Source organism: Athene noctua, chromosome 8 (genome assembly GCF_965140245.1).
Source record: "Athene noctua chromosome 8, bAthNoc1.hap1.1, whole genome shotgun sequence".
In the NCBI taxonomy this organism is placed as follows: Eukaryota; Metazoa; Chordata; class Aves; order Strigiformes; family Strigidae; genus Athene; species Athene noctua.
The window spans coordinates 11838320-11865798 of NC_134044.1; the positions used below are offsets into that span (position 1 = coordinate 11838320).

At 39.7% G+C, this 27479-nt stretch overlaps 1 protein-coding gene across 7 annotated transcripts in view; it reads right to left on the reverse strand.

Annotated features, from left to right (window-relative positions):
- The window catches only part of SPHKAP (SPHK1 interactor, AKAP domain containing), a 73661-nt gene extending 47708 nt beyond the window's left edge, over window positions 1–25953 (reverse strand). For 2 of the 7 annotated variants that reach the window (XM_074911864.1, XM_074911856.1), the window contains exons 1-2: window positions 25767–25871; window positions 6258–6357 (exon numbers count right to left, since the gene is read on the reverse strand). In XM_074911864.1, coding sequence (XP_074767965.1) covers window positions 6258–6341 — 84 coding nt within the window. In that variant the 5' untranslated portion in view covers window positions 6342–6357; window positions 25767–25871. Of the gene's footprint in view, window positions 1–927; window positions 1074–6257; window positions 6361–25243; window positions 25249–25766; window positions 25875–25935 lie in introns of those variants that run through there. The other 5 variants (XM_074911859.1, XM_074911857.1, XM_074911858.1 and 2 more) reach the window with 5 other exon arrangements.
- Between the last annotated feature and the right edge of the window lie 1526 nt (window positions 25954–27479).

The following is a 27479-nucleotide window of genomic DNA, read 5'->3' on the forward strand; positions in this document are numbered from 1 at the left end:
CTTGCCTACAAAATTTTAGGAGGGGAAAGACTGTTTCTTTTGGATCTGTCCAGTTAATATACCTTATACCAAGTAATTTATATAAACCCTAAAATATTAGCCTGTTTACTTGCAGAACTCAGAGCCCTTGGAGATACTTGAAGGTGATGCCTAAACCCAACATGTTAATTGGAAAATTTTGCTAGGGGTTTTGTTCTGTTTTAAAGTGATAAACACAGATGTTGGGAAAACTTATTATTTAATTATACAAAGTGCACAAACTCGCAGCCTTTATGATTTACTGTATCTCTCTCCACAATAGATCAGTACTATTAATTCTGCCAGCAGCCTCATTTCTGGGAATGCCTAGGCTAGAAACTCTTTCTTCTTAAACACATTTTTCTGCTTTCTGAGAAGCTAAAGTGCTTAAGATCTGCTGTAATGAGTACTGAGCTCAGTCAGTACCCTGAGATCAAAACTTTGTGTTTAATCTCTGTGTTGACTCAGTCCTACAGTTTATGCCACAAGCTTTGCTCAAACAAAACCAAAATGGGGCTACATATATCTGTAGACTACAAAGAAGCAAAGTCAGATTTGCAAGTCTGATGCTTAGATTGAACTGAATTCCTTACTTGCTGCCTCTGTACTAATATTCTTCCATGAAAAAGAGGGACCCTTAGTATTTTTAAAACTAGGTAACAGCAGGAAAAGAATAGCTGCAACAATGATGCTACTTATAGAACATTTTATATGGCTTATTGTCTTCCCCTAGGCAGCAATGTTAAGAAGTATGTTTCTGAAATAGACATATATCTTACAATTACAATGTATTTCTTGCAATTTTTGCATTACATGGAAATAGGCTTTTAACCTTTTATTTTAACAATGATATTTTAAAATACAATCTGTTTTGTACCTGGAAAAAAAAATCTATCCACATTCCTTTACCTTATTGCATATTTTCCATTGACAGACCTTTGTCATACTTCAGGAACACTTGATCCATAAGCCTAGATCCTTTCCTTAGGAAGAAGAGTGAGAACTTGTGAGGCCTCTTCATTTTTCAGGCAAGATGAATGACTGTGGAAAGCTAATCTGGCCAGTTGACGCAGTTTTCTAATACTCAGGGGCAATCCAGAAGTAAGCTTATTACCACTCACAGACTAACACCCACTCTAATGTTTATCTTTCTGGCAGAAAGCCAGTTAGATAGTTAATACTGCAGTCCCTGTTATTATTCTACATTGATTTCTGAATAAAAGTCAGCAGAAGATGGATGAGGAGGTAATGGGGAACACCACAGTCCATAAGCTTGGTCTGCTTCAGTGCTCTTCTCCAGTGCCTTCCACAAAGGCTTTGCACCTCTGTGGTGGTTGTTTCTCAGGACTACAGCCCTGATATGGGATTTTTTCCAAAGAGCTTCTGAATCCAAATTTAAGGTTCACAAAATACTCAGTAAAAGCACTGTGCCCAAGACTTTGTTCTGAGAATGACAGAGGATCATGAATGCTTCACATCCCACTAGTCCCTTCTTGGGGGCTGCTAGCTAATCTTGTTTACCAGTTGAATGACTCTGCACTCAATAAATTTTATAACCTCCCATCTCAGTGCAAAAAGATTTCTGCCACCATAACTAACTCTGAGACTAGATGGGGAAAATAATATATTTCATATCCCAAAGAAACTATTTCCTGTTAGTGTTATAAACTCTCTCTTTAAAAAAAGATATTTTCAAATGTAGAAATACTGAACCATTACAAACTGGTTGCTGAAATCTAGAATCAAGCAAGTTTTTTTCCTCTTTTCCAAAAATTACCATCCACTGAGGATTTTATGAAGACCTAGAGAATTGAACATATACATACATGCACACACATGTATATATCTACATATATATATGATTTCAGATTTCATCTGATTCTAGAACTTCTCATCCTCAAGGGTTGAAGTTCTAATTATCTGTTAAGACATAATTTTGCATACATAGGAAACGATTCTTTTTAGCTCAAATAGCTTTTGCTGTAACAAGCAGTCTTGTTTCATTTCCTTAAAAATCACAGTGAATTTGTCTTCAGCCTTAATCACTTTAGATCTTTTTTCCTTAAATCTCAGATGGTTTCTTAGAAACTGGAATAGGCAGAAACTATCATACAGAAACAAGCTTCAGAAATCCTTGCTACTACTCTTCTTTGTCTCCTAAGGGGTTGGTGAGCACACCCAACATTCCAGAACAGCTAAACCATAGCAGGTGTATAGTGTAGATGATAACCCATTAAATGAGCTGGACAGTTCAAACTGCATCCTGTGGGATGTTAAATGACCCTTGGTAGCTCTGTGTTTCTTTCAGAACATGTTTTTATCGTGGTAATTTTAAATACTGGTAAAGCATCAACAGAAGAAATAACTCTCCTGAACAAATGTTTCAGTCAGGCCAGGTCATAGTTGCCAAGCTTGGGTCACTGGTTTATAAGTGGCAAGGCTTTATAGTACATTTAATTTTTGTACGCAGCTTTTCATAATAGACTTTGAAGTCAAGGGTAGCAATGATTACATGGAAGTTTTGGACAGTATGTGGTTTTTAAGTAACCTCAAGGAGATGAACAACATTAGTAGGATGATATTTTCCCTGAGCCAGGTTCTGCTTTCATCTGTGCGTAAGTAGTGCTCCACATACACTTGAGAATGCAGCCAGAAACGTGAAGAAGGGTGCACTAGATATAACTTTTTTACTACTGGAGGTTGGAGAAAATAATTTGCAATAATTTGGATTTGAAGATGACAGATGAGAAGAACAAAACCAGGTATACTTGAGTCCACACAGCAGAAACTGGCAGAGGTCAGCCATCTAAGGAATACAGGTTGGCTCAAAGTTGTTTGGAAAGCCTCTGGAAATTACTCAGAAAAGACAATGCTGTGGGAAAGGAAGGCACATGGGAACACGTGGGAGAGCTCTCCTTGCATATGGTCTGGTTTTACACATATCTGAATGGTGTTCAGGAGATGGAAAGTGACATTTGAGTAAGTGGTGGCAGGAATGAAGGGGTAAACTTTGGATGAGTTTAAACTCTACCTTATGACACCAAGTTTCTGTGTTAGGACCATTACAGACATGTTATTGCTCAGAACCCTCCCATTAGTACTTCTTCGGAGGAAGGATAATTTTGGCCACCCTGAAGTGCTGATCACAGTAGGGTTACACGCACCTTCTGTGCAACAATGCATATAAAGAAGCCATGTGAACTTCTGGGCATATTTCTTTGGTAACAGACAGCAATATTATCATGGTCAAAGACAAACATACAGTAAAAGTGAATGTAATAGTTCTTACAGCATCTCACTACTTTAAGGTAATTCTCCCTGTTAGCTAGATGCATGTGTTTGTAGAAGGTGGGGCTTTGCATATGTATTAAAACTTGCAGGGATATTCATGTTTATACTTAAGTCCTTGTAGTAAAATAATGTATGACTGAGATTATCAAAAGGGTATAAGCTTGAAGAAGCTGGCCTAAATTAACAGGGCTAATTAATTGCTAATTAATCAAATGCAATGTGAGAACTGGTATTCCTCAGAGATGGAACTCTACCAGTACATTCTGATTTCCATTTTTGCATTTAGGCATATTTTCTAAATATACTGAGCTGGTCTGTACCAAGGATAAGAAACCTAAACCTATACTACTTCAGCTGTCAGTCAGCATCCTTCTTTTATATAGCCTGCACTTTCAAGGCAAACGGTATCACTTACCAAAATTTCCTCCCCCTATCTTGTACTTCTCATTCTTACCTAATTGAGACAAGTTCTGGGCCAATCCCACTGACATACATTGTTAGCAATTTTGCTGAATTCAACGAGCTTGCTTCTGATTTGCAGAGGTACAACTGAAAGCAGAACTTGATTCATTGACCATACTTATGTGTAACAGCTGCACACACTATACTGCTGTATATCTGGTTCAGAGCAGGATCATCACACTCAGAAAATAATTCAGGATGAATTTGCTTCGTGCACTAAATGTGAAATCAGCAGTAATTCATGGTTCTAAAAAAAAAGTTTTCCACTCTCATCTAGAGACTCAGCCGTCAGCATTACTCAGTCTGTTGTGAATCAATGAACTAAATCAGCCTCTAGCAGAGTGTAGATTAGAAAAGTCACTCTTTCCCAGAGGAAAATATTGCATACGAGTTTAGTGTAACAGCTTCCTGCTCCCTGATTTAGATCATAAGAGATTAAAATACAGTAAATATCTATAACCAAGACAACATTAAAAAGGCTCTGCTCCACAAATGAAACATCTGCGTCTTCGTGGCTGATCATCTTAATTGCTTTGGTTAATTACTACTCATCAAAAAAGATATGAAAGTGGGACATACAGAATAAGATGAGATATCGAGGGCCGCATCTTCTGCATTTGTTCAGAGTGATCTGTGTAGTAAGAGGCCATATCTCATATGGTTCCTGACAGGAGCCATTCATGCCAAATATAATCATTCAAACATGCTAGTCAACTGTTTAAACTGTTCTCTTGCAGCAGAAATACATAGTGTTTCGGTTCACCACCAATTACACATCTAACATAAAAAACACTGTAACTAACAGAGGCTAAAAGGGAAGGCAATGGCCTAGATTTGGTAATTTTTTATTCGTTTCCACACAAAAAAAGAATGTAACAGATTCTATGACAATGCTGTAAAGAAGCCCAAAATATCCTGCTGTTTGTCAGAAGTGAATCACTTCTTTTAGTGTGCCGACAATCATAAAATTTACTTGTGTTACAATGAAAAGTTCAAATGTAAGGGATCAGACAGGTGAAGCAGCTCTAAATCATGTGGTAAAGGCTAGCCTTGAAAAGAGAGCGGTGCTTCTGAAGGTGCCCAAGCTGGGAGCATTTGTAAACACAGTGGTGGCACTTCTCAGTGCTGTGCCACTGTTCTTCAGTCTTACACAAAACAGACAGCTCCGAGATTAAATGAAAATCGAAGATGTTCTCCCACACAAGGGATTTTCTGCCTATTTCTACCTAGATGAAGATACAGTCAGCAGCTTTTTTAAAAAAGCAGGTATTTTACAAATACACAAATCCTTTGATTAAATGAAATATTGACACTGTATTTTAGCCATGTTGGGGTGAGCTAGAGAAGACCAGTCTGAGCATACACATCAGAATTGAGTTCTTTTTTATATCAATGATTTTAGCTTTCTGTAGACAGACAATACTCACCCACACATCCACAGTGTTGTTTTCAGGATGTGGAAAATAGATCTTTATCTTCTACATGTTTTATCTTTCTCTTTCTCTCTGCTTACATATATAAATATATATTGTTGTTAATTTGAAAAAAAACCCAAACCACAGAAGGAAAGCATTATTATTACTAGTGGAAGGAAAAGAAAAAAAAGTCAGAATTATGGGAAAACTAAATGAACTGTGAAGTTTTATAACATTTCTGTGTTAGAACAAATGCTTTCTTGTCAGCTCTAGAATGATGCCTGTGGGAGACAGTAGAGCTCTGAGGGTTATTGCAAAGTGAGAGATGAAAGATGGCCTGCCCTCCTCAATAGGTCTTTGGTAGTGCCCCCTTCCCTCAGACTGTACTGCCATAATCTGGCCCTGGGGAGGAGGAATAAAAGGAAGCATCCATGGTCTCCACCTGTGTATTCTCAGTTGTACTGAAATCACCTACATGCATAAAATAATCTGTCATACCTGACTCCTCCTAACGACATAGACACAAAGGCACCGCTTTTTTTCCCCCGCACATCCTCTCAATTAAATAACTACATATAAATTCATTTTGAGGCAACAAAACTAGCAGCGGTCAAATCTATACTACCTGCTGGGTTGCTGAAACGTTCAGTCGGACATTAGGAAAGGCAGAAAAGCTGTTTCATGAAGGACTCTCCACTGTATTGACCTGAGAGAAAAGCTCTGGACTTTCAGGCTGGGTTCGAGAAACCACCTATTGAAAAGCAGTCCTGAAGGTATTCACACTATACACTGCTTTTATTTCATATTGTCAGATAATGTGGAAAAATAGAAATGTTCAGGAGGAGTTTATCTCCCATGTATATATGATAAATATACTCTGGGACCAGACAAGTATAGACCAGGCAGACAAAATTGCAAGATACCGTAACAGCACCCAGAATTAATTTTTTTTAATCAGTCCTTTTTTAGGAATCAGTTGAATTTTTTATTCCCTAATAAAGACAAAAGTTAAAAAGCAAAGCTATAACCTGGGATATATTTGTCTTTAAATATAACATAAACAGAATTTACCTTCTTACATGCTGTGATAGAGCTTCCCAAACTGCTTGCCGAACTGTCTGCGCTGCTGCCTTGGTGCTCTGGGACTTCATGCATCAGTGGAGATTCAAAGCTGCTGAAGAACAAATAAGAAACAAACCCCCAAAAACCTTTCCAGTGACTCAGCTACATAGATGCTTAAATGATACCAAAATACAGTTCATTAAGAGATGTAACTTAACTTAGATTACAAGAAGCTATCTATATTCTCCTTACTGATGTTACTAGTCTATTACCTTAATTTTCCCTTTTAAGAAGAGTTTCCTGAGCTACATACTTTGGATATAAAACAGCAGACTGATGTCTTTTGAAGACCAGAGGATAGCATATAGCTGCCTATAATCATATCCACCTGTCTTGAATGACACTGTGAAAAGTGTTAATAGCTTGTTTCCATAAGCAGGCAGTTTGGAGCATCAAATTAAATAACTGCTGGATTAATTCAGCTTGGTAGACAAAGGAATGTTTGCTGAATTTTAACCTGCCTGCATAGAAGTAAAGGGGTAGCGATTAAAACGTAGAAAGCACAACAGGAGTGGCTGAATTCCATCATCTACATGGACTAGCTTGGTGGCTTAGAACAAAGGTAAGTCATGCACATGCTCTGTTGTGAGTCAGTTGTACATAAAGAACTATATTTACTTTGGGACTGTGCAGATGTGAAATACAAAATGATAAAAACAAGCTCCCCCAGCCAAGTTATTTGCATGCACAGCTGGTACCACCCCTTCACCCTTGTCTTTTGGAATAGTTCAGGTCAGTCTGGTAAGATGTCCCTCCATATAATAATAAAATTGTTTCAAGCTTAGTGAAGCTTCTCTCTACAGCGTGATGTGATTGCAGTTAAAGACTACACAGTGCTGAAGGGCTACTTCTCCAGAAATGTACTAGGGAAAAAGTATCCCACACAATCAAGTTCTGCTTCCCAAACTGAGTCTCCTAGAGTGCTTTTAATTTATTGCAAGTTATTCTGTGAGAAGATGTGGAACATGTTGTGAGAGACCATAACAAGCTACCAGGTTACCATGGCTTAACTAATAATCTTTCATCAGTTCCAGCGGGATAACAGACCAAGTGAAATTTTCTGGTATGCTCAATTAAAAACTAAAATTAATTTTCATAAGTCACCTTCACTAGATCTTAAGCCAATATGTTAATAGGAGATTACTTTCACTTTTAGCCCAAATTCACAGTCAAACATCAATAAGGCTACCTTTCCCTCAAAAATTCATGTATGTGTATTGCATGTGATACTGCTTAGGACGAGTTATGAATATATCCACTCCCATAGATAACTAATTTTGTCAATAAGAATTTTGCTGATGTGTGTGATGATATTCCATATTTATTAAAAAAAAGTATCTATATGTGCTGGAATTAGAAGAGTGAATGAAAAATATAAATTTAACTTAGCACTTGCTAAGTGGGGGGAAGCTTCATGAATTGCATGGGAGGACTGGATACAGATGCACAAGTGAGACTGGTAGTTTAATTGACTTCACTTGAAAAGTATGATACTACTTAGTGCTTGCTAAAATACCAGCATCATTTGTATCTAGAAGGGAGACTTTTGTCTGTTTACAAAATTCTGTTCCATTACTCAGATTATATAGATAAACAGTAACATTTATGAGCAGTAATTTCTGTGGCATTTGACAAAGCATTTTATAGGCTTATACCAAGTTCTTTAACAGAATGAGGAACATTAAACATATAAAGTCATTCGGGTTTTATATCTTCCTTAAAAATAAAAACCTCATATTGAGAGGGTCAAATATTGTGTAAGTTAAGTACCCTCCTCAATAAGTCCACATTTAGATGTAACCTCTGTGCTAGGTACAAGTCACCACTCCCAGTAGAAGCTGTGCACTGCTTTTTTTTACAAGATGCATCACTTCTGCAATCTAATAGTAAATTACAAATCAAGTCTGACCTGCACGTTGAAGTACAAGGCCCATTGTTTTCTCCTGCTCTCCACTGAGAGGAAGACTGAGCTTTGCCTCTGCTTTGCCATACAGGGATATGCTGATAATGACTATTTGCTCTGTTACTGTGTGTGCAGGGAACTGAATTTCTGGCGCATAAAGCATTGCTGAGTCTAAAAGCAACAAAGATGATAGTGTGGCCACTAACTGAACGCCTTTTTGGACCTTAATTAAACAGTACAAATAGAATAGTACATTAAACATAGCTGGAAAATATAGTTGAGGGGTCATGTTCTTGAATATTAACAAATTTGTGCTATCTCTGGAGGATATTCCAGTACAGGGTAGCACATTAGGTATGCCATACAGAAGTAAAGCTGTCTTCCTAGTCATGTGGAAAGCAAGAAAATTTGTAAAATCTTCTTAATAATTTAAAATTTTTGTTCTTTCCAAAATAAACCCACTTTTCATTTGTAAATGTAGAAAAGCTTGTTAAAAGTATGTGATGAGTGAAATAAATGTAGAATGTCATTAAATGTTTTGAATGAGAAAAGGGTCCATCTTGGACTGAGGTTCAGGCAGGCAACAACTGTCTACCTTTACTGAAATCTGGTAAATCTAAATTCTCTTGTCAGCTATCCCACTTCTCGGAGCTGTATTTCTTATCCAGCTGTTTACTCGAATCACAGGTAAAATCAACAACTGTGCTTCAAAGGACAAGGGACAACACATTTACAAGTATCTGTAACACTTTCAGTGCTTCTTTTTTGTCTTTGTGTTGATGTTTCCTGCACTGTAACAGTAGAGCAGAAGCCTTATTCTCATGCTGCATTGCAGTTCAAGTCTAATGTTGTGCTAGTGATATGAACACCAGGTTCCCACTGTCTGTGCAGTCAGGGTTCAGTCACTGAAAAATGGAATAATTTTAACAAAGAAATGCTAAATTGTGAGAGCTACATTTGGAAACAGTTTTAGACGCCACAGCCTTCTTCTCAGTGAGTTTGTATGTACACAATTTCTAAAAGAAGTATAAAGAAACACATACCTGCACCCCTTGGCCACCATTGATGGTCAGCTACATGAACACCTCCAGATATCAAGCAAAGTAGATATGTAGCAGTGCATACTAACTGATGGAAAAATGAGCATCTAGTTGAGCTTCTTCAGGTTGGGCATCCAATGTCACAAACCTGAGTCTTCCATAACTCAGCAAGGTGCAGTGTACAAGGTTCTGCCTATATACCTTCAGATTCGCAGGTATTTCTTTCAACACAGAACATAGGTTTGGCTTTTCAACATCTATTTTTCAATTATCTCACAGACCAGTTTCCTCTTCTCTTTCTTTATCCTGTGGGCCCTCTTTCTAAGCTTTAATTTTCAACACATATGTGATTTCTTAAGAGACCCTCCTCAGGCCATACAGCTCTGCCACCTTTGCTCTGTAGCAAAGCCAGTAAGATAAACGTACTTTTCATTAACTCCCCAGGGAAAAAAACTATTCTGTCTTTGAGAAGCTGCCTGTTCTCATTAGTTCCTCAACAGCAGGAAGCTGAAAGAAAGTGCTGCAGAGATACAGCTATCTCATCATCAAATGATAGCTCGTTACTTCACATTAAGAGTTTCCATAAAGCACTAGTCTTTCAAGGCATCTGACACAGATTGGAGCCTTTTTGCTACAAGAGAAGGCAAGCTGTTGAAGATTTCAGGTCCCAATTCTCACCTTTGCTTGGCTCCCCTTATTTATTATGTGATGGAGAATGCTCATCTGATTTAGAGCTATCATGGAAGGCCACAAGCATAACAAGGAATCGCTGTTAAAGGATTGTTCATTTGTGGATCTTTCCTTTGGTGTGAGAGATCCCAATTTACAATTCAGCTTTTGAAACTGAAGCTGGAAACGTGGACCCATGACCCAGTGTTAAGAGGTACACCATTTTCACTTTAATATTTCCATTAACAGAAGAGTCTCCACAGTCACTTATTTGTCACCAGGTGCTGTCTTTCTGATTCATAAATTACGACTGATACTTTTTTCCTACAAAGCTAAATGATCTCACAAAGTATGCAAACAAATTTCTTGGAAGGACTGTAGTAAAAAGCTATGAGGTTTATGGTCCTAACTGTAATAACAGTACATCCTTTATTATTGACCAAAATGCAAACCAATTGTTTCTGCTTCCCTACAATGAATAATTCAAAAATGCTGACCTTGATGACTCAAGACTTAATCAAAAAACCACAGCTGCTCCTAAAAATAATTATCTTCTTTGCAGATGTGGCAGATGGTGCTACATCAACTAAGAAGAGGTAATTTAAAGAATTCCCCAGGTTATCACTAAAGAAAATTAATCTTGTGAAACAATATCAGAAACTTCAACTTCCTACTATCCTGAACAAGCATAACCAGCTTCCAAAAACTTGTCGTTCAATAATCATTTTTAAGGAGCAATTTCAATAAATAGTAAGTGACCATTATGTGTATATATATTGAATCAATCCTATTATAGCCTAGGGCTTTTCATCTTTTCATTGATTCCTAATCTCAGCATTTTGAACATCTGAAACATACTGATCCATGAAAAAGATAATCTTGATGAATGAAGCAAACTTGAATGAATACAGTGACGTTTCTCGGTACAATTAACTCCAAGCTATAGTTGACTACTTTTCTAATGTTTTGCTAATATTTGTACTGAACACCATGAACCACAAAAAAAGGAATGAATCTCATTTTGAAAGAGAAATATGAGACAAGTGAAAACATGGCAAAATACTTTAGCATGTTCTTACCTTTACACTTGCAAAGAAACCTGACAGCTACTCAGAAACTGAGGAAGACAGCTAGCTTAATCCACACCCTCAGCATGCAGTAGTTTTGAAAGGCATGCAGCACTCAAACAGCATCCCTTAACTTCAAAGCCTTTTGAAGTAGACAGTCACAATCTTTCTTCATGCTACCCTTCAGATTTTACAGTTTTAAAATTTACCTTTACATGTAAACAGGTCAACAAAGTCACTAGCAGCAAAATCTTTAGATGTCAAAATTACTATTTTAATCCATAGAATTGTTTTTTATTCAGTCTGGACCATGTGTATACTTCAGTTGGAGCACAGATGGTTAGTCAAACAGATGCTCTATAAATATCTCAAACAAATGTCTTTCTGATTTTGTTATGGATTTGGAACCCATGTGCAGAATATAGTCATTGGCAATATCAGGGTCTGGTCTTGTAAGGTATTCACAAACTTGTTTCAGTCTCCCTTGGCTGTTATTGACTTCACTGGAACTGAAAATACTGAATAGTTCCCATCATGATCAGACCTGAGTGTCTATGCAGTCTAACAGGTACAGGATTGGGCTGCTAGTTTTACAGATCAGTGCACTGAAAAGAGTAGAAGTGCTTTATATTCAGATTGCTCATTTCATAATGTCTTTTGTATACTCTTGATTTACATTTCACTTTTATTAGTGATACAGCTGCAAGAAGTCCAGGTCTTTAGCTACACGCTAATGAAAAATAGGAGCAAAGACAATCCATACTATGGACACCTCACAATAAAAAAGCTTTTTCCTTCCACATTCACTGAGCCTTGGATGCCCTTCATTCTGCTCCAAATTCAAAAAAGCAAACAAATCTAGAAGCCTCTGCAAGCATCAGCAATGATCTGCCTTCTTTCAAATCATGTTTTAAAAATATTATAAAAGAACAGACAAGTTTTACTGAAACATAAATGTAAACTAAACTAACTAAATTTTATATGATCTACTTAGAAATATTCCTTCCTTCCTTTACTGACTAATTGAATTTTTAAAGGAAAAATAACAAGGTTTTATGTACGAGTCTGACAAACTTCTCCACATTCAATGGTTACAGCAGGACATACTCAGATGAGAGTTGACAATCAAATCAAAGTGTTGGCAATCAGGAGCTGAATGACAGATGATTGTGCTGTAGGTTTTTTTGATGGTTAACTACATTTCAGTAGTTTACTGACAGAGAATCAACTCAACATAAACAGCGCTTTTACACAGAGATGATAGGCATTCTGTCTTTTTTCCCACCTATCCCTTGACCTGACGTGACTTTAGGACAATTCCAAGGGGGACCTTTGTTATGCTGGTAGAATGGCTACTTACTAAGAAAACCTTCTAGAAAAAGGACAGGCTTGGACCTTGGTCAGAAGAGACTACAGAAAAAGCACATGAGGAACCATGAGATCTCTTCCTGGCAGGGTGCATAATGCAATGAAAGAAAATGCCTAGAATGATATGTAGGATACACTACTGGTAACTATCATTTTTTAAAAGTTCCTGATTTGGAGAAGTTTTAGAAGGTATAAAAAGAAGCCCTGGATCGACAACTAGGGACCAGACAAGGTCTGATGAGAAAGAATGACTGAACCTGGAAAAGATGAAGGAATAGACCCTTAAATTCATGGAGGACTAAAGGACTGCACCTTACGAAGATGGACTGAGACATAGCCAAGATTACTTTTCTGCCCTAAAAGCAAGGAGTCTGGGACTCAGCTCTGGAGTGCCAGCTAGGTGGGAAACTAAGGCACTGCTGAAGGTTTGACTGCAGGAAAGATAGGAAATCTTGTTAAAGGAAGGATACTGCAAACTAATCAGTCTGTATGTACATAACTCAAGTGGGCAGTGGTGATCAGGGAGATAATTTTATAGATACAGACTGAATTCACTGTATCCAGGTACAGGTATTACAGAAACAACAGAATAAGCCAGTTTCATTTCCTCTACAGAAAAGTAATAGGCTTTCTCCTATTTAAGCCTACTAAGTCAGCAAGAAGCAATACAAAATCAGAAATATTCTTAAAAAGATGTCCCACAAAAATATTCCTTATTCATCTAGTGTATGTAGGTGTACTGTACATAGCATTTGTCCTTGTGTAGAAAGGAGGACAAAGAGTTTTCCTCTTCCACAAAGTTGTTTCTCCACTCAAACAAGAATGTTCATGACTGTGTACTTACTAAGCAACTTATACTATTACTGCACTTTTGATGGCAATTGCCTATTCCTCATATAGATTATGTTGTTAGTGCAGCACAGTGTAATATTCCAAGCATGTGATGTTATCTGATCACTTCTTTTACTTCTTTTGTACTTTACTTGTACTTCTTCTAAAGATGATGGAAAAACATTGTGACGCAGCTGGAATCTGGTGAAATTTGGTCCAAATTAAATACATAACAAATGTGCAAGCAGCTCCCACAGATTTAAAGTAGAAATGGAAATTCTCAGCATTTTACAAGATGAAGTCAAAGATGTTGCAGATTAGGCTTTAATGCCATAAACCAGTGAGTAATTTCTAAGTCTGTTGTAAATGCTTCTAGTATCTAACAAGCAACTTGTGTTCTCTGACTGCTCCTCTCATCCTTTTGCTATGCACAAACTGCCAGGTGGGCATTTCAGGAGAACCAGTGGAACATAACATAGGAAGAAACCCATGATATCATGTGGAAGATGCTAATCTTGGCTTGACTAGTTTGTTCAGTACTTTTTGGCATCTTGTTTATATTATATAGCCAAACTTTCAAGTCAAGCTTCTCAACCAACTTTTGCCATTGACCCATGAAGTGCATTTCTGATTCTGAGCATTATGTCAAATACTGACAAAACAGGACTTAAAGTGCAGCACATGCAATCAAGTATTTCACTATCTGACAACTTTTCTTAAAGGCTACCTTTTAAAGACCTCAAATCTACCCTGTAAAATCTTTTCATTAATTCAAGACAGATACTAAGTATTTTTGAAAGGAAATGTGATAAAGATGTTTGTAACTTAAAAGTAAATGCATATGTCATGATTTTATTTGAATAGAAAATGCACGTAGCTAATCAGAACTTGCTAGCTGTTCCAGTGTTTTCCTTTCTAGATTGATTACAAATCAAATAGATTGTAAAAGTGTAATCGAAATGTTGCAGGTACTCGGGATTATGTGCATGATAGGAAGGTGAACATCGCTTTCATGTTTTGAATGGCGTGTTTCTGTTTGTCAGACTTTCTGAAATTCTCTGTACCGGCTCTCCTCAGAAAATAATAAATCTAGCTTTGGAAATCTGACATTACCAAAGGGCTTGCTTGTCCCCAGATATTTAAGGGAAAAGCTTGGAAGTTTTCTCCTGTTGCAGAATCACTTTCAGCTACTTTAAAAGAAGGTAAAAGGCAAAGCTGCAAGTGAAAAGGGACTGGTGATACTGGAAAACCAAATTTTTAAACACAGAATCTGAATTATGGAACAGCTTGAGGCTGGTGTATGACCAACTGAGAGGCCATCATATCATGCTGTACACAGTTCTTTATTACAAATCCTAGAATTAACTTCAGTGTAGTTGAAGATGCAGTTTTCCATATCACAGAAGTTAATGTTTCTGAATACTAAAGGAAATTATAATAAAATATTTATTCAAAATGCCTGAAGACTCCCTAGACACCAGTAAGGCAGAAAACTAATCAGTAAAGCATGACAACCTCTCTTGTCTTTCCTTTTATTATTTTTTTATTATTATTATGAGGGGGCATTTCTGAGATACAAATCAATCAGAGGGAGACAGAATAGGGACAGGAATTATCTGACCTATTATCAGGAATCTATGTGGCATATGATTAGCTGAACTGGTGTTATGCCATGCCTTCTATACCACAGGGACTCTGCTACTGCGGAATGATCCCTCCTACCACCAAACAGCCATGCTAGCCTGTGTTCTAATTCATGAAGGAGGCAGTGTGTTAAGTGGAATGGTCAGATTACCCTCATCCTCAACATAATGGTGGCCTGCAGATATTTTGTCAAGCCACCAAAGTCCTCTTGATCTTCTGTTTGGCAGAACAGAAGATCTAAGCAGGTATTTTGAACTCACCTGCTTGAATTCTTCCCTTCCACCCACCCCAAGAGAACCAACACTTCACTGCTGTGAGCATAGCCAGAAACTTTGGTAGATATTCCTCTGTGGCAAGTCTACCCTTCGCCCTCAGTTCTCAGAAATAACATTACCTAATTGTAAAATCATTTCTACAGCTGTGAAAATGAAGGCAAACCATAGTCCACTGTTATTCATTTCCTTGGACAAGCAGCTTCACCAACACATCTATACATTCAAAAACCAATGGGTTAAAACTACTCTGTGTAGTTGTGATGCTGGTCCCTACTAAATTCAATTTGATTATGGTAAATATTTTACTGTAACAGTATCTAAAGTACATTCAAAAGTACCTATCTAGTAAATATTTCTTCAATGCCATTCTGGTTTCCAGCCCTTTTTATTTGAAAGAAAGCCAAATTGGTGTACATTCCTGGTAAATCTTTCCAAATGTTGTTTAGGATTATAATAGTGTTCAGAAACAAATATGGTTTTACCAGAAAAATAATAGTCTAAAAAGAAGTGTGTTAATCCAAACTATTCACAGAAATTTCCCATTCTCTTTAATCCAGTATTGTTTCTATGACACCTGCAGTTATATTTGTGAACTATCTAGTTAAAATGTCAGGGTACATTCTGAAGTTATTTTGATACCAAAGAATACATTCTGTCATTGCTTATTCACAACAAATCTTATTTTAACACAATTTACATGCCTGAAATATTCCTAACAATTCTGATTTTCTACTAATATCCAAAGGAACACAGATCTTATCAATTTTGATGCTAAATTAATATGTCAATAAATAGCAATCTGTAATAAATTACAGAAAACAAGGCCTCAAAACCCACTTCTTTAAAAGTATGGTTTTTTTGAAAAAGCATAACAATATTGTCAGACATGAACAAAATGAAGCTGCCTCTAATTATCTTGGCTTCTAATATGATAAAACATACTTTTGTATAATTCTATCAAGATACTGCAAATATTGTCTTTGGTTTAGCTTGCTTGAAGTTGTGGAACTCTTTTTCCATGGACTGTAATGTGATTTACAGGATTGAGTGGTAGGTATAAAGGCAATATTCTCATCTTATACCAGCATAAGGAAAGCATGAGATTTCAGTCCAAGAAATTATGACTGAAGGGTTTTTGGCAAGATTAACCCTTCTTCTTCCTACCCCCTAAAATCTACTACATTTCTAACTATATATAAAGCACATAGAGCATTATCTCTGAGAGTCTAAAGGTGAATCAGATCAATTAATTATTAATTTCATTAACTTTTTTCCTTGGTGGCATGATGTAGTTAAACTGCAGAGGTTTTTCAACCACTGCTTTACAATGAACTTCAGAGTAACTATGAAACTGTTGTGATAACTGGGTTTGAAATGCTTGACTTGTTCTTGTTGGGATGCACAAGGTCCATCTGCACCACTGATTGAGCTCAGGTTAAGCTCTCAGATAACTTTTTCATTACCTGCAGTGTGATTACATGACTTCCTGCTAATTTAGTATTTTTGCATTTACACCTAATACAAAAATATAGACCAGACTATGTGTAGACATGGATTTTCAGGTATCCACTCAGAAATCAAGAGGAGAGAGATTTGGTTGCAGAGAATCTGAGATACTAAACTACTCTTTGATGCCACTTGCTCTTTTTCATGCTTGGTTCTTGCAGATGGAAGTGTTTCTATTAGATGTTAGTTCAGATACAGGTAAATTCACTTATACCACAGTCTAGGAAAGATCCTACAATAACTTCAGTGAAGCTGACTGTAGTTGGATTATACGTGATGACCAAAAAGGGTATATATATTGACCATCTGTATCACAACCATTAGGTTGTCCAGGTGTCTTTTTTAAAAATAAAAATAATACGGCAGCATGAAATTGTTGTATTTTGTAACGCATCCAAAAGTGCCAAATGACCGTAACTCACAGTACAAAGGAAGCTGAAGGTGCTCGCTGTCTCTGGGGCAGGGATGTTACCCTGCTTCAGCAGAGCCCAGCAGCAGCCATGCTCTTCCTATTAACTCAAGAGCAGAAGTTGCCTTGTTTCATGTCTTTGGGTGTGTTTTACTCTGACCAGCACAGCAAAGTCTAAATTCTTTTGATTCAAAGGAACAAAAAAAGAGAGGTATGCACTTAAATCCAGGTTTTGCAAAATGGCTATTGTTTTATTACTAAGGGACCACTGTTACATGTTCAGCTGGAGAAAGATGCAGTATAATAGAGAGGTCTAGTTCTATGTATCCAAAAGCAATCCATGACAAAGTAAACTAGTCCTATGGACTCTTTTATTGTTGTTGGTTTTAATTACTGGATTTGGATTATTATTTGTATTTGCATTCTTTATGTTCTGTCTGTATTTTTTTGGTACTTACTCATTTTTCTAATACACGATACCTCAAAAGCTATGCCTTTTGAATCAGAAAATCATCTGTTGCACCAAGCAAATATATGCTTATCTGTGAATAAATTTTACTTGTATGAAGCAAAAAATTGCTAGTGATGGTAGTACCCAAAGACACCTCTTTCTTATACTCAGATGTGTTTTTCCATAATGTACAGTATGAATTTCCATAATCTTATAACTGTGCTTTTAAAAGTATCAAATCTTAGTATTTGGTAAATATGCTAACATTTAAATCACATCATGCAAACCACTGATACAGTATGTTTCTTTTAAGATTATGAATAATCTTAATGTATGTCACAATTGGATTTCACTAAATCTATAGCATATATTACATTTAGGAGTGAATTTATTGGCAGGTACATTTAACTAAGCTCCTTAATAGCCATGCTATTACTTCTGTATTTTTACATATTCAAGAAACAATCGGGGTTTTTTGAGTTAAGGGGAGGGTCTTGTTCCAGAATTTGCGTGAGGATGATGGGTTTTCCGTTCATTATCACAGTGTGGAAATCTTTTCCTGTTTAAAAATAAACGAACTGTTCATTTTGTTAGATGTCTACAATGGTAAGACACATTTTTCACTGAGAAGGAAGATATTGCCTTAAAACATGGAAGAGGAACAATCTATAAGTACATTGTTGAACTATTACCCTGCTGATTCGATCTCTTTCCTTTTCAAACTGAAATAGCATAGATAGTTACAAATTAATCTTGGGGGAAAAGGATTTGGACCTAATTTAAACACAGTTCTGAAAAGTAAGAAATACCTTTTCTTTCTCCCTTTAATATTCCAAAGAGCCACTGCATGTAATGAACAGCTCCACTGCTGGTGGAGATGCACCGTGCCTGGTATGAAATTCTGGTAACTCTGCAATCTCACAAGGACTACATGAGGACCACCTAAGTTTTTCATTGCTGAAAGAAAATACAAGTTCAGTCCTATAGGACGTTCTAAGTAAACTGAGCCTTTGCTGAAGTGAAACTTCAGTACCCAAGTAACTTAAGATTACTGCACAGACAAGCACTGCAGTCGCCCTTAGCCTGCTGAATGCTCTTACTTTTGCAACAGCCCTCTCAGTGGGCTGAACAGTTACACTCAGGCTTTTTGGACTTACCTAGCCTATACACGCTGTGCTGCCACTCCAACAAGAAAATTAACCTTCATGCAAGAAAAAAACCCTACAAATTTAACCAGTTATAGTTGCCACTAAGTAACTAATTGTATACAATATCCCATCACATGGGTGTCTGGTATATGCTTGGGAAAGCCAATCATCCAAGTTAAACTATTATCCAAGTCCAGGCACTCTTTTAAACTCTGTGCATCTTTCTGTTTAAAAAGTTTCAACGGTAACACGAAGATGTCTTAGTTCAGGGAATTACATTTTTTCAGTGATTCACATAATAAATCAAAACTTTTCCAGAAAAAAAAAAAAAAAGATTCGTAATAGTTGGAAGCTGGTTATTGCAAGTGCATGGAGCCAACCTGAGAAAAAAGTGTAAAGGGTCAGTTCTAAGTCTTAAAATGATCACTTAGGGTTATACAGGACTTGTTGACCAGTTCTGAATTTCACTAGGTGGGAAATGTGCACTGCAGCATCAGGTTCTGTGTTAGAATTTTTTTAAATGTCCCTTTTCTTTCAGCTATAAATTTAATTTAATCAAGATTTAGAAAGGAAACTTTCTTATGTACGAGTCAAGAATAATACAGATACATAATAAACTGTGATGCCACAGCCAAGAGAAAACACAGCTTTGATAAAAAGCACCGACTACCTGTATGTGTCATGGGCATTGGCAGCAGCCAGATATTTAATAATAATCAGTCAAGTCTTGAAGTGAAGAAAATTAATGAGGGAAAATAAAGAGATTAATGAAAATAATCCAAGGTTGACAAGACTAAAAAAGAAGGTTTAAAATTCATACTGGGAATGAAGTAAATCCTAGCAGTCGTAGTATTAATCTGCATGTACTAAATTTGTACTTGTTATTAAAGGAGAAACAGAAATATCCAGGATAATTTTTTCTCTTTAAGTGAAGCAGGAGGAATGGAAAGTGTACTACTGTAAATGCACTCTGAAGTACCATCTAATCCAATGATAAGCAAAGAGGTGATTAAAAAAATGGGAAACAACCCCCACAGGTTTCTGATAGGGAGCTCCTGATGTATGAAATGTATTTCAAAGCGCAGTCCCTATGGGTGCTGGGCAGGCTTTCCCTCCATGCTCCTCCCCAGAGAGCACGGCCAGCACTGGCCAGAAGCCTGCCTAACAGGCAGGGAGAGGGCAAGATGCTGCTGCTGTATTTTGTCCAGTGTGTTGGTAATTAAAGCTATTGTTCTGATGTAGAAGTTTAATTTTTTGCATCTGAGAAAAAACTAAAAATGCCTTTTCCACTTCTGGGTGAATGCTCAAAACTACTTGGCTATTAGCACTTGGGTTCCTGGCCCTTCATGTTGAAGCTGTCTCCCCGTTGTTAACTAACTAAATACTGTCTCTGAGAGGCAGCTGCAGCATTCCAGATGAGCTTGAACGAAAGTAATATAGAGCAGTGTACCTGGAGGGACCACTGCCGGCATCCCGGCGATCCCAGGTTGGTACCCTCACTGCAGTGAGCTCGCTCAGCTTCTCCTATCAGCCTCTTCCTGCTCCTCAGCCCCTCTGGCACACAAGAAACTCTGCTGCCTGAATATGGGACTTAGTGTTCTCACTTCTGGCTTTTCAGGTGCCAACAATGGTTTAATATACTGTTCTTTAGAGGGTGCTCTAATTTACAATTTTGTAGACCCAAGTCCTAAGGGACAACGGCTGAATGAGCGAGTGACCTGAAGCAGGTTTTAGTGCTAGGTTTCATTATCCACAGTGCAGATAAAGGCTCCCACCTAACCATGCCTCGCCCCTCCTACCTGGGGTGTGGTCTAACAAACGACATGTAACAGGAAAGAGCAAAGTAATTAAAATAGGGCTGAGGAAGGAGATGGCAAAACCCTGCTCACCTAGTAAGTGTGCTCACAATGATGACTGGAAGGAGGTCATCACCTAAATTATTTATAAAATGAACAGCATAGCAACAACTTATGGACATATTAACTGTCACTGATAAATTGCTAGGGTTTTTCAAGTCAATCCTGGGTGAAGGACATTTGAAGGAAAGGATTGAATGATGAAGAAGAAGGGTTGGTACATACAGGCAGAACTGTGAACAGTGACTGACATTATTACAGGCACTGCAGTCAGAAAGGGGAGAAGTGATGTAGAGGAGTAAAGCAGGAACCAAAAGAGATTAATGGATGTTTGCAGGAAAAGAAGTATGGAGTTCATGTGGGAGACTAGGGTAGACCAGATTAAAGAATTCAAAACACATGAGATTGGTTCAATAAATGAAGTAGAGATGGAAGTCTGGAAATAAGCAATTGGTTTTTGTCACTATAGTACATACTGGGTTAGTAAAACAAAGCATGGAAATTAATATAGTTCATTACTGCTTCTGCAAGTCCCCCTCCTCCTGTCACCCACAGTCACACTCCCCAAGGGATCGGATTCCTCATCCACAGACTTATGGCCTTTGACAATTTAAGTTCCTTCTGATTTTAGCTGATTTTTTTCTCCCCTGAGCTCACTGAAGGAAAACATATCTGAGAATTGTTGCCTATGTTTGACAACATAGGTTAGCCAGGATAATGGACTGTTTAATGTAATTTCACATGAAAACGGGATGCAGCATGTCATTTCAAGAATTCCCACCACTGACGATCAAACTGACATTGTAAGGTAGTGAATATCCCAAATGATAACACTGCATTAGATAAAATTTTCTGGCCACTCCACACAAAACATCTGGTAAATTCTTCTGCTAATTTGCAAATGAAAAGCATACCCAACAAGTATTAAACTGATTCCTCTGGTTGGGCTGCAGTACTGGTTCTGCATGAGTGCAGAAAAACAAATTTCATCCATATAAGTGACACCAGCTACTGTTCTAATGCATGCAGTTGTTTTGATAATGAAAGTTCTGACATTACACTCTTGTTCAGGGGGGTTAATTTGCCCTCTTTTATTTAAATAAGATTTGTAATGCATTTGTTTTAATTTTACTCACAGAAGTGAAAAAATATGGAAAACAGATCTGCAAGCTATGTGGTCAGTCTCACCAAATACCACCCACCACCCCCTGAGTAGTTGTCTTAATTTCATTCTGCTCACCACTGACAACTGTTCAAAATAAATTCTTAGTACTGATTCCTGTTGGTTTATGTGCTGCTGGTTGTTGGGTTGGGATTTTTTTGTTGGAGTTCTGTTTTTTTTAATGATTTCTTCAAAGAAACTGTTATATCCAGCTTAGTCCCATGACTGTTGAACTTGATAATTTGAGTCTCTGCCTGCAATTTTGTCTCCTTCAAGGATCAAAGTTTTATTTCACTCATTCCTAAAAGCATCTTAGTACAAAGCCATCAAATCTGCTTTCTGTGTTATACAAGATCTGGGCTGCTTTGCTGGACCACACCAGCAGCTGTCAGCTGAAGTCTGGGACATTAGTGTTAGTTACTGTGTAAGCTACAAATGGCAGTGAGTGCGTGCCACATGCTTACTGTCTTTAAGGAAGGTCTGATACAGCCGCAGCTTTTGGATCTCCTTAGCTTTGAATATCTTAACTTACCTCTTTGCACCTGTGGTCAGCTCTAGCATATTCATCACATGTAAAAAATGCTTGATTTCCAGCAGACCCTATAAAACCAGAAAGGCCATTCTCTGTGCTCTATGTGCCTAAGTTTTCTGCCATGCCACGTATTACTCAGACGTAGCAAAGATATTTCATCTTGGTGATACAACATGAAGAGTAAGTTTCTCAGAAATAGCCAGACATTCTTTGAGATTGTCTTTTCACTCTTCAAAATATAAAACCTGCTACATCTCATCTCTATTGGGTGGATATGCATTTTAATTGTTTTGAATTACTGTTCAGTCTAATGTTGTTTCTAAGCCCCAGTGCTACTTCTAATTCTGAATTGATGAACACTTATTATCCCTCCTTTTCTTTCTAGTATTCACAGAAAAGGTGTATTAAAAGCATGTGCTAGTCCAAAAGATGTGTTTGAATACTCTTACTTGTCAGCTAAGACTACTTTCAGATATACAGGCTTGGCCAAAAATTGTCCATGTGTGTAAGTTTAGTTTCATAAGCTTGAGCAGAGGAACTGCAGTTTTACCAAAAGGGGGGGGGTTTATCTCCTTAAGCAGCTGTGCAACGGCATCCCAAATAGTCAGTGGCTTACACAGGGAACAGAAGCACAGAAGTTTCTGGCTCTTACGTAAAAAATTCAAATATTTTTCTTCCTGCCTCTCCTCTGAAGAGGCAAAGGACAAGCTGGGATGTTTAAGGTCTCAATGTGGCTTTGTTTCTCCACCATAAAATAACAATAAATTGTTATAGACCACAGTTCCAGCTTCCCAACTGTGATGTGCACCAAAAATGTCTTTTAGCTGCTTGAAGAAAAAGTGACAGCTACCAGTTCTATGCAGTTCACTGCAGCTGCTCATCTGATCCCCAGGGTAAGCATTCACTGCAAGAAGCTACTGCCAGAAATGTTAATTTATCTGTGGATGCCCAAAGGCCACTAGCCTGCTCTGCTGTGCTCCACAGTGGCTGCAAGCATCCAGACCAGGGCTTATGTTTTTGCCTTCAGGTATGGAAGCCAGAACAAGGGAAGGTATTGAGCAGGAATTAATGTGCACCCTGAGTTTATGCTGAACTCAGGTAGCGATTGTAGTGTGTGATAGGAGAGTCAAGAAGGTAGGCAGAGCTGCAGCCTTGGTTTAGGAAGTTGGGTGTAGGAAAGATCAGGTGTGAATAGCCACAGAAACAGGCCAATGCCTGAAGTGATTCTGTAGGGAAAATGTAAAATACTATTTGATTTATGACAGTTCAGCATGAAAACTTTCTTTGGTAAGGTCTATAAACTCTTGATTCCTAACATTCATGGTTTGTATTTCTCAACAGCTGCTGTAACTAGTTCCCAATTAAAGTTGCCCGTGTATTATATGGTGGGCATGATGAGCTGAAGGTGTATGAGGAAAAGTTATCTGTCCCATGGCTTCCCAGGTGTGCTTTATTTCCCCAAGGTTTCCCAGTGAGGACAGGAATGGCTGAAGAAATTACTTGCTGTTCTGGTCACCTTCTTTCCTGGAGTCCTCTGACCCTCATTCACAGACAAAAATTACAAAGCTTACATAGCTGTTCAGCAAAGAAAGAGTTACCTTGATTAACAAATAACAACATACCAGCTGTTAACATACCAGCTGCAGGAGATGAAAAGGAGAACTGTACTTTGTGCAAGGCAGTCCGACTTGCTTAAGCTACAGGAAGAAAAATCTCTCATTCTTCAGGAAGAAGAAAGAGGTGTGTTGCTCACAGGAGCAAGATAAGCCTTGGCCTTGCTACAGAAATATCCAACGTTTTCTGGGTAAGGGGCCTAGCTGGGGTGAAGAGATGAGCAGATGGCAGAGCTCTGGAGCGGAGTAGGACTGATTTGTTCAGTTCTAAAAATTGATGAAAAGCCTAGCAACAGTTGTGTGGATTTGGGAAGGTCGTTGTATGCCTATGACGAGATAAATGTGTAACAATGAAGCAAGCCTATAAACAAGGAAAAGATTAGACAAGCTGCTGCTTAAGACTGTTTCTTAGGGATATCTGTTTTATCCTGACCCAGGTTACTGGGGTCAAGATTTCATTCTACCCCATTTTTTTTGTAGAGTGTGAAATACAGGATGTCAGATCAGATAACCTAGAAGTCTCTCTGGCCTTAACCTCTGAGTCCCTCTTGCTTTCACCTCTGAGTCCCTCTTGCTTTCAGATTGTGACTTCCCATAAAATACTAAAGTTTGTACAATCACCTTAGTATTCAGCATGTAAAAGTTGTCATGATTAACAAAACAAACAAACAAGTGAAATCATTCTCATTTCACCCTGAAATGCAAAGGGAAAAATCAGGAAGGGCTATTTCTAGATCGGGCAATTCAGATCAAAGTGCAAAATCATTGTCAAGCTTTGGTCAGTAAATGTTTATTGATGTGAAACTATTCAGTCAACTCTGAGGGATTGCTTTAAAGCTTTTTATTTCCTTCGAGTAAATAAAACCAATTTTTCCTACAAGTAATTGTCACGCACTTAAGTGTTGTTGTCCCTCCCTCCCTCAGTCCAGTCAGTTCCTCTTGAGTATTCAGGTAGTTCTATATCGGTTTGCTATCTTCCTTTTAAGGCTGTGCTTTCTCTGGACATGATTTCAATCATTTTTACCACTCGTCTCTCTTCAGGACACTGTACTGGAAGCAACTAAAACAAAACAAATTGTAATAATTTGCAGCATATGCTTTTTCTCTCTGATAGCCTGTATCATACTTAAATGGTACGATTTCTGTAATACTTTTGTCTGCTGCTATCATCAAAATGCAATTTACTTGTGATTGTTGAAAATTATGCTTAACCACATCTTGCATCTCCGGTAGGCTACTCTATCTGTGTATCAATTTCCGTCTTGAAGGAAGTTTTGCTCGAATCTCTTGTTCATAAGTGCTATAAATACATGTTTGGTGGAGCTAGGATAAGAAAAGCACAGTGATTTTTAGGTTTTCCTTTCATTGTGAAAGAATCTGATTTACTAGATAGCATGCATGTGTTGAAGTGATTTAAGCACAATATCCTAAAGGTATTTTATTAAGCACTAATTAACTTACCGACTCTCTTAGGATGCCACGGTATGAAAAGCAGCTGTCATAACAAAATTAGATGACACTTTTTTGTCTCCCCCCCTATTTTAAGAAAAGCCCTTCAATTGCTGCTTTTCAAGTAGGAGTAAAGCCACGGCGGCTGACCACCTTCGGGCGGGCAGCATCACACCCCCAGCCCGTCTGCAGCTGAGCACGACCTGCCGGTGCCGGCCGCTCCCTCCGCTCCCACGCCCGGCCCGGCATTCCCTCCCGGCCGCGGCCCCGCACGACCGGCCGACCCCCGTCTCCCCTGCGGGCACCCGGCCGCGCTCCTCCTCAGGTGCCGCGGACGCGAAGCGCGGCGTCTCCGCCGCCGCCGGGTCCCCGCTCCTCCGTGACGACCCTCCGCGTCGTCCCCCCCTTCCCTGCGGGCTCCAGTGCCGCGGTAAGCCCGGGCGGGGGTCCTCGGCACCGGGGCGGCGGGCGCCCAGCGCGGCTCCTGGCCGGGCGAGGGGGGGGGGGCGAGCGGGCGCGCAGAGGCGTTACTCACCGGGCAGGCAGCGGGGACCCGCGGGCGCCCAGCGCCGCTCCTCAGCGGGCAGGGACGGCGGCGCCCGGAGCCGTTGCTGACCACAGGCGGCGGCGGCCCCTCGCGACGCGGCGCAGCCCCACGCGCGCAGGCGGCGGCGGGCGGGGAGGGGCGGGGGCGCGGGCCCTACCTGGGAGCGGCGGGCGGGGGGCGGCCGGGCGCGGCGGCGGCGGCGGGCGCGGGGCGGCCGGCCATGGCGGGCTGGGGGCGGCGGCGGGCCCCTCCGCTCCGGCGGTGTCGGGGCAGCAGGAGCGCGGCCCCGGCGCGCTGCGGCGCGGCGCCTCCCGGCCCTGCCCTCTGCCTCACTCCTCCCCTGCCCGCCCCGGCCGCCTCCCCCGCCCCTCCCCGGCTGCCGGGCCCCGCGGTGGCGGCGGGCCGGGGGCTGCCGCTCCCCGGGGCAGCGGTCAGCGTGGCTCCCCGCCCCCGCCCGGGGCGGTGCGGGGCTGCGACGGGTCCGAAAGCGGCGCCTCGGTCCCGGGTCGGCCGGGCGAGCGGCGGCCACCCGCGGCGGGGTCGTCCCGGGGAACCTTCACACCTGCAAGCCGCTGTCTGGCAGCGGGTGCCCAGCCGCAAGGCGACGGCAGGCAGGACCGGGAGGCGGCTGCTCGCCGTTATTTCTGTCTCGCTGAAGCGCTGTAGAGGGCTGCACCGGGGGCTGCACCGAGTTCAGGACGCCTGAAGAAGTTGCTGGTGGTGTGCTCGGTCTGTGGTGTGGGAACTGGGACGTGACAGCGGGGTGCCGGGTGACTCCAGGCGATCGTTGCTGACTCCTCGTTATGAATGTCGTGATGTTCTTAGAGCCCCAGCCCCGTAAACCATGTGATTTAAATGGTGGGGGGTTCGTTCTTTCTGTCTTAAATGCGAGACTCGAGAATTTAGAAAAGGAGCCTACTTCGATAACTGCAACTTACATCTTGTTTTGAGCTCCTCTAGTTCCTTGAGCTCCTTTGATTACATGCAGCATTTTCTTTTTTTCTTTCTTTTCAAGAAAATACTAAAAGTCTTGTGGCTTGGCTTTGTCATGTTTGCGCACCCACGTCTGAAAATCTGTGCAGTACAAGTTATTAGAAATGGTCTTTAATCATGGAGAGGTGAGATTAAAAGTATCTGAGTCATGGGTGATGCACGGTGCAAACATAAGTAATTTGTGAAGCCTGAGCTAGAGTGTACGCAGAGACTCCTGGGTTCAGTAGGAGTCCTTTGGCTCAGGTGTGAGATTTACAGGGCTGGAAGACAACTGTCATCACCTTGTCGTTGCTGGCAAGATCCCCCTTTTGCTGAGATTTGTTTTCAAGACGTTTATGATCTAGGTCAGAGCCCAAGGTCTGCTCTGCCCAGTTAGGTGATAAGTATTTTACTTCTGTTAGTTACGTAGCAAAGACTGCAACTCAACAGAGGAATGCAGCAGTAAACCATGGCAAGAATTTATGCATATCCACAAATTCTGCTGGAAGCTTGACTGGTGTACGGTGAGCCCTGTTCTTTAGTCATTGCTGTGTTCAGAGATTTGCTGAGCGAATTCAAAGACAGACAGGAAGGACAGGTGGCAAGGGCAACTAAATCCACACTTTGACAACCATCTTTTTCTTCTGCAATAAAGATTCAGTGTTTCTCTCCTTTAAATGCGTCATTCCTCTGTCTTTTCTACCCTTTGCTATTCCCTTTAGTTGGTAC